The 14,159-nt window shown below is 38.9% G+C and overlaps 1 protein-coding gene across 4 annotated transcripts in view; it reads left to right on the top strand.

Moving 5' to 3' along the window:
• The window catches only part of LCLAT1 (lysocardiolipin acyltransferase 1), a 171,050-nt gene extending 157,149 nt beyond the window's left edge, over nucleotides 1–13,901 (top strand). For all 4 annotated transcript variants that reach the window (XM_062571739.1, XM_062571741.1, XM_062571740.1 and 1 more), the window contains one exon: nucleotides 9,802–13,901. In XM_062571739.1, coding sequence (XP_062427723.1) covers nucleotides 9,802–10,310 — 509 coding nt within the window. In that variant the 3' untranslated portion in view covers nucleotides 10,311–13,901. The remainder of the gene's footprint in view (nucleotides 1–9,801) is intronic.
• The last annotated feature ends 258 nt before the right edge of the window (nucleotides 13,902–14,159 follow it).

Raw genomic sequence — 14,159 nt, 5'->3', positions numbered from 1 at the left:
GTGAACTGTTGCAGTGTTTTGATTTACTGTTAATTCAGTGAGATCAGTCAGAACTGAGTGTGGAAATTTCAGATGCAATAGCTGAATTGTAGCCAAAATGGATTACCTCTAAGAACCACATTTTTAAAAAAATTCTAGAGATATGTGCTTAATTCCATCCAGACGAGATATTGTAGGTCCGGTCAGAGAGCAAAGATGTGTACATAGGTATATTACTTCTTTCTCAGATTCCCAGTGATTTCAATGCCATCAAATAACTGAAGAATAAGATTGATAGGCTGCTATATTAGAAGATATGAATAAGCCTAAGTGTACATGCATTATATATATTTTTATATATATAAAATACATATGTTTTAACTTTTTTAAGGCTAGCCAATATCTTATTTTTGCGTAGTTGTCATGGTATTTGGATTTCCAGAAATACTTGAATGACTAGTTACTTTTTTTAGATTCAGCGGTTTCCTAATTTATATACATTTGCTTTTCTACAAATGTGTCTTGTAAAGGCAAAGTAGACTATCTGTGATGTTTTTTAAAAGATTTTCACTGCAGTATAGTAAATTATTTTTGTTTTAAGCATAATATGAATTTATTGGCTATTTGCCAGAAATTTGTGTTAAAGCATATTGGAGCTGGAGAGATGCATACCATTGGGGCAATGTCTATTACATGAAATATAAATTTTTGTACAAATAAGTAGTAGTATACTATAAGTTTTGAAATAGCCTGTTCTCTCCTTCCTAATGTAACTTCCCTGTGAAAACCAATTTGCGTATGTGTAATCCCATGCAATATGGGAGAATAGAAGAGAGTAACTATGTGTGGGGAGGAATAAACATGGGTATTTTTATTATCTGGGTTTGGTAAATATAGTTCAGGAATGATAGAGTAAAGAGTGGTGAGTCAGTTATGCCTGGTCATCCCTAACGACTGAAAATAACTTGTTATTCCAACCCTTTTATCCCTTCATTCCCTCCTCTCCACATAGTCTGTATTTTATTTTTAGCTCGATCAGCTTTTGCTTTGCAATTTTTATAAAATAACCCTTCAGAGTACGGGAGAGAAGATGGAAGGGCAACTGCTGTTTGGCAGTCTTGTAAATGCAGCCACTATGCCAACATGTTCCCCATCACAGCTGGATCCCCACTCTTCGCTGGACACCTTTCCCTCATTTGCTTAGAGATACCATCCTTGAACATAACAAACTTGATGCCTAAAGTCTTTAGTCGTTTTGTGTTCACACCATTACCCACGAGCAGGGCACAGCATTTTAGGCAAGCTAACGAAGACTTTGATAAAAGTCAGAGGGCCCAGGTCTGGGGAAATGGAAAGATAAAGTTGAATTTTTTAAAACATTAATAGTTTGAAAAGTGTGAAACAGTGTGAAATCCAGGACCATGACCCATACTTGTATTTCTCCTGTAAAGAGTAGCTGAGCAAACGATGCCTACAGCTAAAAGAGCTGAGTCTTCTGTACTTCACTTCAGCTTGACATGTGCCTAAGCATTTTTGTACAGTTTAATCCTTGAGCTAAGACTTAGCTTAGTGCTTGATGAATCTTTTCTTTTGCAGACCAGGTTATTACACTTTTTGATCCACCCTTATCTTTCCCTAGTCTTCCCATAGGACTTAGTGTTCATGTTATAACTGAATTATAACATGTCTTCCCTCTTGTGTTGGTTTTGATTTGGTTTTGAAAGAAGGAAGGAAGGAATTTGTTGGAGAAAAGATGACAGCATCTCTCACATTCAAAAAGAAAAGAGAGAGATCTATTCCTGCCATTTAGAGTAGCATTGGTAGGCTTACAAAAAAATCACAAAATCTGTAAGAGGTAGTTGAGTTAATTAGTCCTTATTGACATTATAAGTTTAGTGTAATGACGCTAATAAAATAAAAGTGAGAAATCTGGGTAAATTACCGTTTGCTGAACTGTACTGTTCCTTATCTTTTGAATTATGGAGAAGGTGAGCGGAGAGATGTGTTAAAACAACAGATGTAAAGCTGATTAGCAAACACCAGATGGGCATAGGAGAATCTTGGGTTCTGGGATAGGTGAGAGTGGAAAAACCCTGACATAGCCTCTTTGCATGCCCTTACCTCAAGTCCAGGGTCACCAGACTTTCAAGGATCGTCTGCCAGACGGTATTTGTCTTTCCTGGTAGAAATTCCACAGAAACCAGAGAGAAACCTGTCAGGTCCCCATTACTGTTCAAGCAGCTTCTCATGCCAGTGTGAGGCAATGGCCCCGTCGGAGCATGGAGGAGCACACGCCAAGGTTCACTGTACTTTTGCTTCTCAGCCCTGTCACTTCAAACCCTACCAGGTATCATCTTCGGCACTCTAATGGTAGGTTGCTGACTCCACTTCCCTCCAGGATACTGCAAAGGACTTTGTAATAGTCAATAAACAGGATGGAAAATCAAGTCCCAAAGCAATGCTGTAGCTGCAAGAAAGGACATAGTCTTTGGGTGCACAGGGAAAAATAAGAAATAGGAGTTAGTATTAATTCTTGGTGTGCAGACCTAAGGAGGCCACTTTGGAGAATTCTGTCTGGTTCCAGTACCCACACTTTGAAAAGTGTGTTGAAATATTTGAAAATATTCAGAGACCTGGAAGAGGGATTTGAGCTTTTAAAAAAATACGCTTTATATTGAGATTTAAGAAGCTCAGCATGTCTAGTTTATTAAAGAGCAATGTAAGAGGTTGGTAGATGAGGCCTACACCTACTTACATGAATACAAACAGATTTTTTATTTAGCAGAGCTATAGCAGGAAAGAGAGGTTGGAAGGTGTAACTAGATATGTTTAGAATAGAGGTAAGGTACTGCTTTTCTCTTTCCCTTGCTTCCCTCCACCCCCAGGATAATTAATTAGAAAAATTGCCTCTCTTCTTAAAGGCTTTAAGACAACATGGGATGTCATAGACTATCCCATGGCAAAAATAAAAACATTCTGCTTAAGTTCCTGTGGCCTGTGTTAATCAGGAGATAAGCTTAGAGGAACATAACATTCCCTTCTGGCCTTAAAGCAATTAAATGAGATTTCAAAGTCAAAGCAGATCCGCCTTTCCCCCAACTTCCATTAGAGGTATTGTTTTACACATTACATTGTAGCATCAGACTGAAGACCCGTGCGCTTTGCATGTATTTAACAAAAGAATTAAGCACAAGTAACATGTGCTGATAGCTATGAGGAAGTCTTTACATCTCTAGTTCTTTTACCAGCCAGGCTGGAGGTACATCGTAGCCATTTCTGGTAGTCCTTTATTCCCATGTATAGTACTTAGAACACAGGTGCTTCCTTCTGCAGTGCAAAAAGTAACCAGCACTTTCGCTCCCTGAGGCTTCCAGCACTGAGGAGAAGAGGTGCTATTTCTTTAACTCCTTCATGTCAGCAGGTAAAACATCTTCGTGTCTCCTTGTATCACAGTGCCAGCAGAAAGCTGCACAGCTAGAGAGAGAATTGGTATGCAGGATTGCTGTTTGCTGTTAATCAAGGCTAGCATTTTTTGTTTGCTTATTTGATTGCTACACTTACCCAAAAAAGATTTCCAATAACTATTGAGTTGAGAGTGATTTAGATTAACCCTGGCTGACACTATCACTTTAAAGAGGGTTGCCTGGAGTTTTAAATCTTCACAAGAATGATGCTTCCCCAGAGGGGCTGTAAATCCTTGATGCTGCTCCTTTCTGATACTATTCTCAAAGAAAAACGACTTACATCTTTTCTCAGGAGTCAAGACAGTAATATTTCCCAGTAAGCAGTTTTAGATGGCTTTTGTTTTAATGCCCCCGAACGCATCCTTCTCTCAAAGCTAACATACAATAATCAGATATTGTGAAACATAACTAGTTTTGCTAAACTAGTTTCCATCTCTGATTTGATTGTGATTGAGTTGTATGATGGAGGGGTATGCATAGTGCTTTGTAGAAGGAAGGAGATGTAGTTATAGTGTGGTGGCAGGTGGAAGGGACGAAGGCCACAGTTACTGGTTCCACAGAAGAGCTTATTTCAAGGTTATTGTGCTTATTTTATTAAGCCCCATTAGGCTCACCATTCTGTAATGTACTGCGGTTACGGATAGTATCTTCTCTGCTGGACCCATGCAGGGGAAGAGCCTGTATAGTCCTTGTATGATTTAAAGTAGCGTCAATAGTAAGTAAAGCAGGACAAATTACGGCTGCAATACTCCTCACTAGGGAGGGAAATGGATAAAAGCTGCCATTGCAATTCTGCTAATGCATGAGGAGAGACTAAGGTGCCCACTCACACCGCAGACTGCTGGGAGTCTGAACACTTCCATTACATGGGTTTACCTGGGGCCTGTTCTCGTTTTTTGGCTCACTGATGGTCATTTTGGCCTTAAAAGCTTGTGCTCAGGATCATCATTTTGACTCCCCGGTCACTACTTGTGTGGATCCTCCTGTCTTGCGGTGAGCTGCTCAGTCCCACCTGCTAGCAAGGAAGTGTCCTTGTTCCTCCCCTGAAGGATGAGCAGTGCTGCAGCTCCTGGCACGGAGGGGAGGCTGTAGAACAGCCCAGTTAGCCTACGTTGCTCTGGGGCTGACGTTGCTTCTAGAGGTTTCAACAATTGCAACTGGCTTGCAATGTTCTCTTTGCAAATCTATTTTTAAAAAAGCTTAGACTATTTTAATCCTGCCTTTCATGTTCAAGCTATTTTCCCCCTAAAATTGTAACGACATTCTGTTATTTAATGTACACAATTAAAAGTAATTTTCAGTCTAACTATGATATCTTCATTTTGAACCTAGCAAGAGCCTCTCGATCGTAAGGTTTTGTAACACTCAGTTGTGTAGTAAAAGGCTTGTCTGCACACATGCAGAGGAGCACAGAGGCATGGTGGCAGGCCGGAGGGACCCCAAAACCCAGTCAGAGAGACCGAGCCCCGGCCCCAACCCTTGTGGGGCTGTCACAGGGAAGCCACCAGCCCCATGGCCAGGGTGGGAGGGACATCCAAGGCATGTTTCTGTGCTGGTGCTGTTATTTTGGCTGTGAGCCTGGTAAGAATTGCTTGCTCTATGAGTGCAGTGTCCAAAACAACCAGCTATGCATTGTGATTACCTGAAGTAATGTCATGTATTAACAGATCCTGAAATATAAATAACTGTGACTGGAACACAGGAAGTTTAGATGAGGAAAAGTGCCTTTGAGGTGTTTGGCCATCCCAAAATGGAGACTGCAGCTTGTATTAATCATCTACCCTGTGTTTATAGCTGTGTAACAGTAATTGCAAAAAAGCTTTGTAATCATTCCTCAGCGCTGTCGTACAGTGTTCATTTTCTGAGGTGCCTTTTTCTGTATAGTGTAGGGCAGAATATTGTTTGTAAGTGTGAAGGAGGTGTAGTTCTACTACTGCATTAAGAAAGTCATGAGAGTATAAAGCTACTGAAGTGATGTCTTTGTCCTGAATAGCTGGGCTACTGGCATGACTTTTTTGCCATAATAGAGGTTTCTTAGTTTAATTAGATTCTAAATGCAAAATTGTGAACGTTATTTGATTTCCTCTTTCTTTCATTCCTTCTACAATGGGTTGTGAAAACATGTAGGATGAAGAAAGTCGTGCTGCGGTCTCTAAACGGTTTTCAAAAAGCAGTTTTTCCCTAGACAACTTCTCCGAACTGCAGGCAAACACACCTACTTTGCTTGATTATTGACCCACTAGAGAAGTAGAATGATGAGACTTTCCTTGGGGAAAATTCTTCTTAAAATGTGCAAAAGCAGGTGTTTTAAGCAGAGATGGGGAAAAGAACTTTAAAATTGGTTGTTTCCTGACTAAGCCTTCTTGCAGTCCCAGGAGTACTATTAGGCAGTGGTTTTACAGAGTTCCCCATCAGTGGGGTTCTGCTAATTTCCTCTTGCCCAATCCCTCCCTACATATAGGGGTGTGTGTTGTAGGTGTTTTTTTTAGAGAGAGATCTATGCAAATTAAATTCAAGTGCTCCTAGTGATCATTTTTTTTACTTCACATGGCTAATCAGCTTTTCTTTGGGAAACTCTTTACGGTGAGCCAAGTGTATAGCTCATTCTTTCTTACCTAGTGTGTTTTCCTCTTTCTGGTTGGTGTCATCCTTCATTCTCACTGCTCCAAGCATGCTGCTTGCCCACTCTTCACTCCCTTGGTCTTCTCCCAGCATCTCAACCTGGGGTCACTTCGTTTTGCTGGTTGGCCTACACTTCACATTTGATACAGAAACAGGTACTGTGCGAGGTGTCCAGACTGCACAGAGAGTGAGCTTTACTTCGGAGTGAGACAGAGACGGTAATGATAGTCAAGCTAAGGTTAAAATTTTCTTGAGAAGCAGATTATACTCAGACAAAGAGTGTTTCATCCCACTTCAGGAATGGTCTAATTTCATCTGCAGCAGTAAGTTGGGGGGGGTTGTTTGTTTTTTATTTGCTGGTTTTTTAGGAGATTCACTTGTAGCGCATTTAGCAGTGATGTGTTGATCCTCTTCGTATTAAAAAATAGCATTAACAAATCAGCAGAGAATGTGTAGAACCTTTTTGTGTGAGTTTGCAGTGTTGATCCAGCAGCTTACTGCACATAACGATAGTAGGGACACACTTCTTTCAACAGCTGTAGAAAACTGATTGAAGCTGGTCCTTCCCTCATGCTTGCTTGCCAGGGAATTAAAGCTTCAGGCTGCCATTTGTGTGGAGTGTTTAAATATGTATGACCCAGACAAGGGACCTATTGCAAATGGTTCTAATCCTCTTGCATATGAAACCTGGTATTCTGGTCTTCTCTCTTTCTGATGTTTCTGTGCTTTTAGATATGCTAAACAAACCTTTGAAGTAACTGCCATTTCTTCTTGTGTAAAATGTACTTTAATCGATAAACCTTGCAGCTGTGAGTTAGGAGATACTGCTTCAAGCTGGCCATGCTGAATGGGCCACATAATCATCCCTTACCTCAGTTTCCCCATATGTGATGCAGAAACAGTAAAATTCACCCTTCCATACACAGCTTTTTGAGCTTTGCTCTTGATAACCAATTTAAAAACCCTAACCTACTCTAGGCCTTTACAGTCAGAAGTGAAGCCTTCCTGAAAGGTGTCTGTCAAGATAAAGAGCAGAAGCTTCCTATTTCTGATCAGGAATTCCCAGCCTGAAATATGTATACTTGCTGAGGGGATCTAACCCACTGTGTGTTTGCAGTGAGCGCTGCTTATCTTCAGTATGCCACATTTGTTGCACTTGTATAGTCTTTTGCAAGATACTTAGATCATAAGACTCCTGTAGTGTGTCTGAGAACTGTATTTACCGTGCAAGCCCTCTACCAGTAACTTGTACATGGTCAAAAAATTTGTATCTGATTTTATTGCCTGTGGTCTGTATGCCAGTATATGTGTAATAGAGATTTCTGAGTCAGGGGCATCCATATATCCTAGACAAATCCCAATCAAGTTTTCAAGCAAGGAAAGAAAACATGGTCAAGGAGACTTAAAAATATTTTAAAATAATAGGAAAACTAACCTTGTTTCCCAATTATTTGACAACCTCTTGACAAAAGAAATAGAGTGGGCATTGGTAGGACATAAGAGTAAATGCATTCATATCAGAGTCACACAGCATAGTATAATAAGCTGTTTAGCCCTCAAACAGTTGTCATAGTGAGTGTGGAACATTTTGTGTAAAGTCTTACTTCCAAGAACATTTGCATGTTCCTTGGAGTGATGGCAAACAGACGGTTTAGCTGCAAAGGCAGAAAGTACTGCAAGATGGATGAGAAAGTTGTGCAGCCCAAAGCTCTCTCTCTTTTTTTTTTTTTTTTTTTTTTTTTCCATGCAAGAATCTCACAAAGACTGAACTTCTCTGGCCTCTCTTCTGAGCTAAAAGTGAGTAGGTTTTTGTGTTCATGTGGACTTGGGGAGCTATGGAGGATCAGAAGGAAAAGAGTTTAAGAGCTGGATCTCTCTGAGGTACATGCAACAGCCCTTCCCCTAGCTGTGCCAGGAAGTTGGGGGTAGGGGGGAGGGAATATCCTATATACTGATGCTAATTCTTTTGATGGTGTAAGTGGAGCAGGGGAAGGAGAGATTCCAGACGTCTGAAAGAAGAAGGACATGCTTTGCACAAAGATGAAGCAGACCGGCTGTTGTTTCCTTTTGTAAAGGCTGGTTACCAAGATGCATTCAATTTTGGCATCTCTTGAACAGAGACTTGAAAGGTTTTATCTAGGCAGAGGACAGTGGTTCTCTGCCTAGGTAGGATATGATCCTGTAGCTAGACAAAAAATGGAGTATAGAGTTTTATTTTGGTAAGCATGCTAGGAGCCAGATACAGTTTTTTAAAAGTGAACGTAATCTGCCACAAAACTCTCCAAGAGAGATCATTTAAGACAGTGCATTTGTAAAATAGTCTAGAGAGCCGAAGAGGATTTTTCCCCTTGTTGTGATTTTTGAACTTTAGATGCATCATTTTGAACACTGGCCTTTTAAAGTAACAGTTTATATTCTGTTTCTGGCATTTTTAGAGCTATGAGGAAGGCAGAAATTTGGGGGAAGAGGAGCAAATGAAAAGGGGGAGGAGGACTAAAGAGGAGGTTGTTATTGTCTCTGCAAAAAGTGACACTGTCTATGAGAACAAAAGTCTTCAATCGCTGCGACTGTAGACAGCGTTTAGTCTCCAATTCTGTTTTGCTCTGAGACAAGCAAAATAAAAACAGCAACACAGGATAAATGACTGCTGGCAGAACTTAACAGTTATGCAACATCCAGTGCACAATGCACCTATTTTTACACTAGCAAAATTTACTTTATGAAATTTAAAGAGAATCTTGTCTAGTCAGAGCTAGAGGATAAAGAGGGAATTTAGAAAGTGCATCTATGTAAACTTTGTACAAAGATGCAATAGCAAATCCCACGTCAGCACTACTGACATCCTTTCCGGTGTGTTGGCTCGATCAGGTGTGTCAATGAAGAGTAAAGATTTTTTTTCTAACAGTATTTCTTTTAATTTCTAGTTTGCAATTGCTTTTGAAACAGCTAACTGTACTCACTTTAACCAAATAGCTAACTATACTCAATTCACTGGAAGCTTGGCTTCTCTCTCATTTTTAGTGTGCTTTGTATTTACCAGAACTGTAATGCAGTGTACAGCAGTTTACCTCACTAGAGTACTGGGTGGTCAGATTTAAAGAAATTGTTTCAGCTGGAGTATTCTGCAAAGCCAGTAAGCTACAGAGATATTCCTTATCCTCTGTGAGATACTCTAGATTCATGAACTTGTGATATTTAACTTGTGGTATTTTTCATGTATGTTTTCCCAGTTTTCAGTAAGTTAGGATTGTGTATGTTGCTTGCTCCAAGTCAAATTTCAAACTGAATCTTTTTTCATTGTTCACAGGCACATATACTAAGCTGTATTTGACAAGTTAAAGGTAATTTCAGCTGGCAGTGCAGGGATTAATGTTTTTTTAAAAGTATGAAAGAAGATTAGTATCACATACTCTGTTTTTTTTTCCAAGACTAGACGTGCATCTTTTCTCCTTCAAAGTCAATATTATTCACTTACTCATTGTGTGGTGGATGTGCTTTAGTTTGTGCAAATGAATGTCATTTTGTTTCTAAAATTTTTTGCTTATATTTAGAATAGATAATGATAGGGGAATATTTGATTTCTCAGCCTTTGGATTCTAGAAGAGAAAGTATACTGTACTTAGCTGACATACCTTTGGGATTTCTGCCACGGTTTCATTCACACCTTGAAGCTAATTAGTGTTTCTGACCATTGCATGATCTGTATTGATCTTATTCTCAAAAATATTTCTTCTAGGTAATAATCTCGATGCTATCCATGACATAACTGTGGCATACCCGCAAAACATTCCTCAAACAGAGAAGCACCTTTTGAATGGAAACTTCCCAAAGGAGATTCACTTTCACGTCCAGAGATATCCAATAGAGACAGTGCCCACTTCTAAGGAGGAGCTGCAGCTTTGGTGCCAGAAGCGTTGGGAAGAGAAAGAGGAGAGACTCCGGCAATTCTACGAAGGCGCAAAGTGCTTTGATGCCGCTGGGCAAAGCATTATTCCACCATGCAAATCCGAGCTCAGGGTCCTAGTGGTCAAGTGCATCTCGCTCCTGTACTGGACAGTGTTCACACTGAGTATGTTTGTACTGCTGTACATGTACAGCTTTGTACGATGGTATTTTGCAGCCATGATTGTCTTTTTTGTCGTGCAGCAAAAAATATTTGGTGGGCTGGAACTAGTTGAACTTGCTTGTCATCAATATTTTAAAAAGCAACAGCAAATACATGACACAAAAATAAAAACCACCTAGTTCTTGGGTAAAGAAAGGGTAAAATGGATGTTTTTGAGATTTATTGCAGACTTTGTAAATGGAGAAGATTTTTTGCATGTGAATTGTCTTTTCTTACTATTGCCATTATTTGTTAGACATTTGCACTTAATTCTGTGAAAGGAAAACAGTAGTTACTGTTACACATGAAAATGATAGTTTTTATCTCTGAATGTAATTTCAACATTGCTCTTGCAAGCAGCTAGTAACTGCATTTTGCTGTAATTATGAAAAGAAAATGCTGGATTATCGAACAATCGTAAAGATGTTAATAAATGTGATATGCACTGAACTTTAATGTAAAAATCCAAACTGTCCATCTACAAGAGACAGATAAAACTATTTCTATAAAATCACATTGTCATAAAGTGAGTACCAGACTTGAAAAGCTGGGAATGGTGGTTTGACAGTAGTTGTTCCGTTCCTTTTTTGCTATTTCAAATGTTCAAATTTAACTTTAAATACTTTCCCATAAGCTTTCCCAAACACTACTGCACTCACTATTATTCAACCTGTTCTGTCTCAGTAAATCAGAAATTAGAAGGATTTCTAAGCCTTGCTGTCTTGTGCTGTAGTACAGAAAACTGTGCTGGCTCTCCCTCCATTTAAGTCTTAAGTGAGTATTTACACCGACCTATGCAGCTGGGTTGATTTTTCGCTGTTTTTTTACTACCCTGATCTTCCTGTTAGCTTTGGAAGACTTGTTCCTACTCTAGTATTTAGAGGGAGGTGAGGAGGAGGGCTGGTTTTTGTTTTATTAGTATGTTTTTTTCTGGTAGAAGCAAAAATAAATGTCTAGATGTCTTTGAATAGCTGACAAATGTATTTTTAAAAGGTCTCCTTGTAGACATTATTTGTTCGAAAACTTTATTTTGTGGGAGAAGGCAAGATATCTTTTCTTTGAAGCATTTATTTTCACTTTCACAGTGTTTCCTTAGACATTTCAGGTGTCCATTACATAAGTACAAAGACTGCTTTTTCTGTGCGTCAGCCAGACATGTTGAAATGAATCTGATGCAATGATCGTCTCCTTATAGGTACGAGAAGAAATGTGTTTCAGGCTATCACAGCACAGACAAATTGAGTTACATCTTCCCTTTGCAATATTCTCCTGGACTGACTGATTGCATCCTTCCTTTTCCATAACCCTTTGCAATTTGTTTCCTTTTCTGGGCTCCTCCTAAAACACTTTCCCTTCTTTTCATGACATTCGGAAGGTCTGAAGGTTTAAACTCTGACAAGACACTTTGCAAACAGATTCCCTATCATAAATAATAAAAGTAATGTTCATGGTCACATAGTGAATGGGATAAACATTACCAGCACTTAGGAGATGCTTCAGTTCAGATTTGTTGTTCAGCCTCAAACAATGTTAGACTGCTTGGTCAACTGTGTTGCTGCAGAACTTGCCTGACTTACTATATGTTTTTCTTGCATGAGGCTCGTTTGAGCTCAGTCGAGACGGCCTAACTCAGGATGTTGAGCTGCAGTGCCGTGAAATGTGAGCGTGCGGAGTATAGACTGTATCCTGTACTATGATGAATCTCTCAAGAATTGTTTCAGCATTGCAGACGCATCTGCTTTCTTCTAAATTACAGCAGTGAGCGTGTTGTCTAATTTGTTTGGATGAAAGGCCATTTTTTGAAGGAATCACCAGCCTATTATTTAACTGTCCCTTGCAAGATGACAGCTATTTTTTAATCTATGCTTATAATGTATAATTTTTTATTACCCAGAAAGTACTTGAAGCCATCTATTTTACTCTAGTTTTTTAATCCCTTCTCTTCTTAAAGATAAATAAAAGTAGGTTTATATTTAGGATTATGTTTCTTAGTGGTGCTTTTCGTATTTGTATTTGAGTCCCTAAAGACTGACAACTGGTGTTTTATTGTCATGAGTGGAGGGAGGTTCTTTCTGCACTAGGATGACATTATTAAACCTAATTCAGTGATAGTAAAGGTATGGTTGCAGCTTAAATGTACATAGCATGTTTTTTTTTAGCATAACACTCTGCTTTGGTTCAGTTTCCTGCACATCCAGGTAACTTTCATAGAAAATAAAGAATTTAAAGAAGGTCATCTAAAAGCCTTCTAATCTGTCCCAGACTATGGTTGTGCTTTCATACGAGTAGTAGCCATGGCCACCTTACTCATGTAGCCTTAAAGTAGTCTTGAGAAGTGACTGCAGAGGACAGAATATACATTGCTTACATGAATACGCGCTATACTTTTTTCAGACCTTAAAAGAACTTTGTGATATCAACAAAATCTATCAGGAACATCAGTGTGAATCTTGGTCATGAAGTAATAAAAAATCTCTAATATATTTTAAGTCTGTATATGATTCAAGTTGGCTCTTAAAGTGAAATAAAATACAGCCAATAATTGACTCTTACAAAGGGCTTTCTTCCAGCTTATCCAGCTGGAGCCAAACATGTAACATACTGTAATGTGGTAAGCATTCTGCAAATTTGTAATTCTTCCTCTTCTCTCATATATTTGGACAGAACAGAAATAATAATCTTGTCAGCTGTAAATGTCACATATGCACTGTCTGTCTCCATAGTGCAGGGTAGCACGGGTTAAATGAGGAATCCTCCTCTCACAAGGAAGGGTGTTAACTTTGAGACATGTAATTTTTCAGATTATGTGCATCATTTTGCAGCTTGATTAGAAATGCAACACAGAAAAATCTGAATTAAAAAGAGAGAACTACAAATATGGAAGCTGCTTTGTTTAAAAAGTGATTAAGGAACTAGGGCAAAATCTTTTGTGATTTTTTTTTTCCTCTTTGGTCAAAGTCTAGCTTTTTATTCAAAAGATTCTAATATACAGATTTTTTGGGAGAGTGTTTTGTTCTTATTCATCCTGTTTCCTTGTTCAAACTACACTAAGACATGTCAGGTAAATCACTTCAAAATGTTTTCAGTGTTGTTAGATTAAAGTTGCTTGTACTCTAGCAGTCAAACATACTGATCCTTCCTGGAGCACATGTCAGCACCAAGACGTGTCTCACCTCACTAGCACATCTTCTCAAAGCTCATGTTCTCTTCTAGTCCCAGTAGCTGTGATGTTTAGCAGTGATACTTGTTCTACTGGACCTGCACCTCTGTTAGGTGTGCTTATGTTATTGGAGATAAGTGACATGTTTTTCTTGCCTCTAAGGATACTGTTCATTTGCTCAATCAAATGTTTCCTTATCAGAATCATGGATTTCTTTGCTCAGAAGGGAAGGTTGAAATCCCATTATCTGTGTTTGTCATAACAGAACATCAGACTGAGACATTTCTCTCCTGTGTTCAAAACTGCAGGGCCCCAGGCTGGTCTGTGAAGTGTTGTGCTGATCATACTAAACGTAGTTCCTAGTTCTGTGCATTACATCGGTCTCAGTTGTTTAAACAAGATCCCTGTTTTTATAACTTGATTTTATTTGTATGTTGTATGAAAAGAAACACCAGGATACAACAAATCTACAAAATAGCCTTAGTTTTCAAAGTTCACTGATTATATTAGAATGTTTTAACCATGTATCAGTTACTCTACAGCAACAATAAAGATCTGAAGCATTCGTTAACCTGTGTTTCATTTTGCTGTTTTCTTTTTATTGTGCAAAATATTTTGTGTGCATTGACAGGAAACAAACCTTTCTTCAATCATGGTCTCTTCTTTGGGCAGACCATTCAGGTACTCAGCCAAAGGTTTATGGCTGTTGGCATAATATCATTTTGTCCTGTTCATAGGAAATTGGAAAGAGATGGTTGTCTATAAACTCTCCTCTAGCCTCTTTATGTAAAGAGATGCAGAAACTTTCAAGCACACAAGAAGTATAGTT

This window comes from Rhea pennata, chromosome 3 (genome assembly GCF_028389875.1).
Source record: "Rhea pennata isolate bPtePen1 chromosome 3, bPtePen1.pri, whole genome shotgun sequence".
In the NCBI taxonomy this organism is placed as follows: domain Eukaryota; kingdom Metazoa; phylum Chordata; class Aves; order Rheiformes; family Rheidae; genus Rhea; species Rhea pennata.
This window is presented reverse-complemented; position numbering and strand designations above follow the sequence as displayed.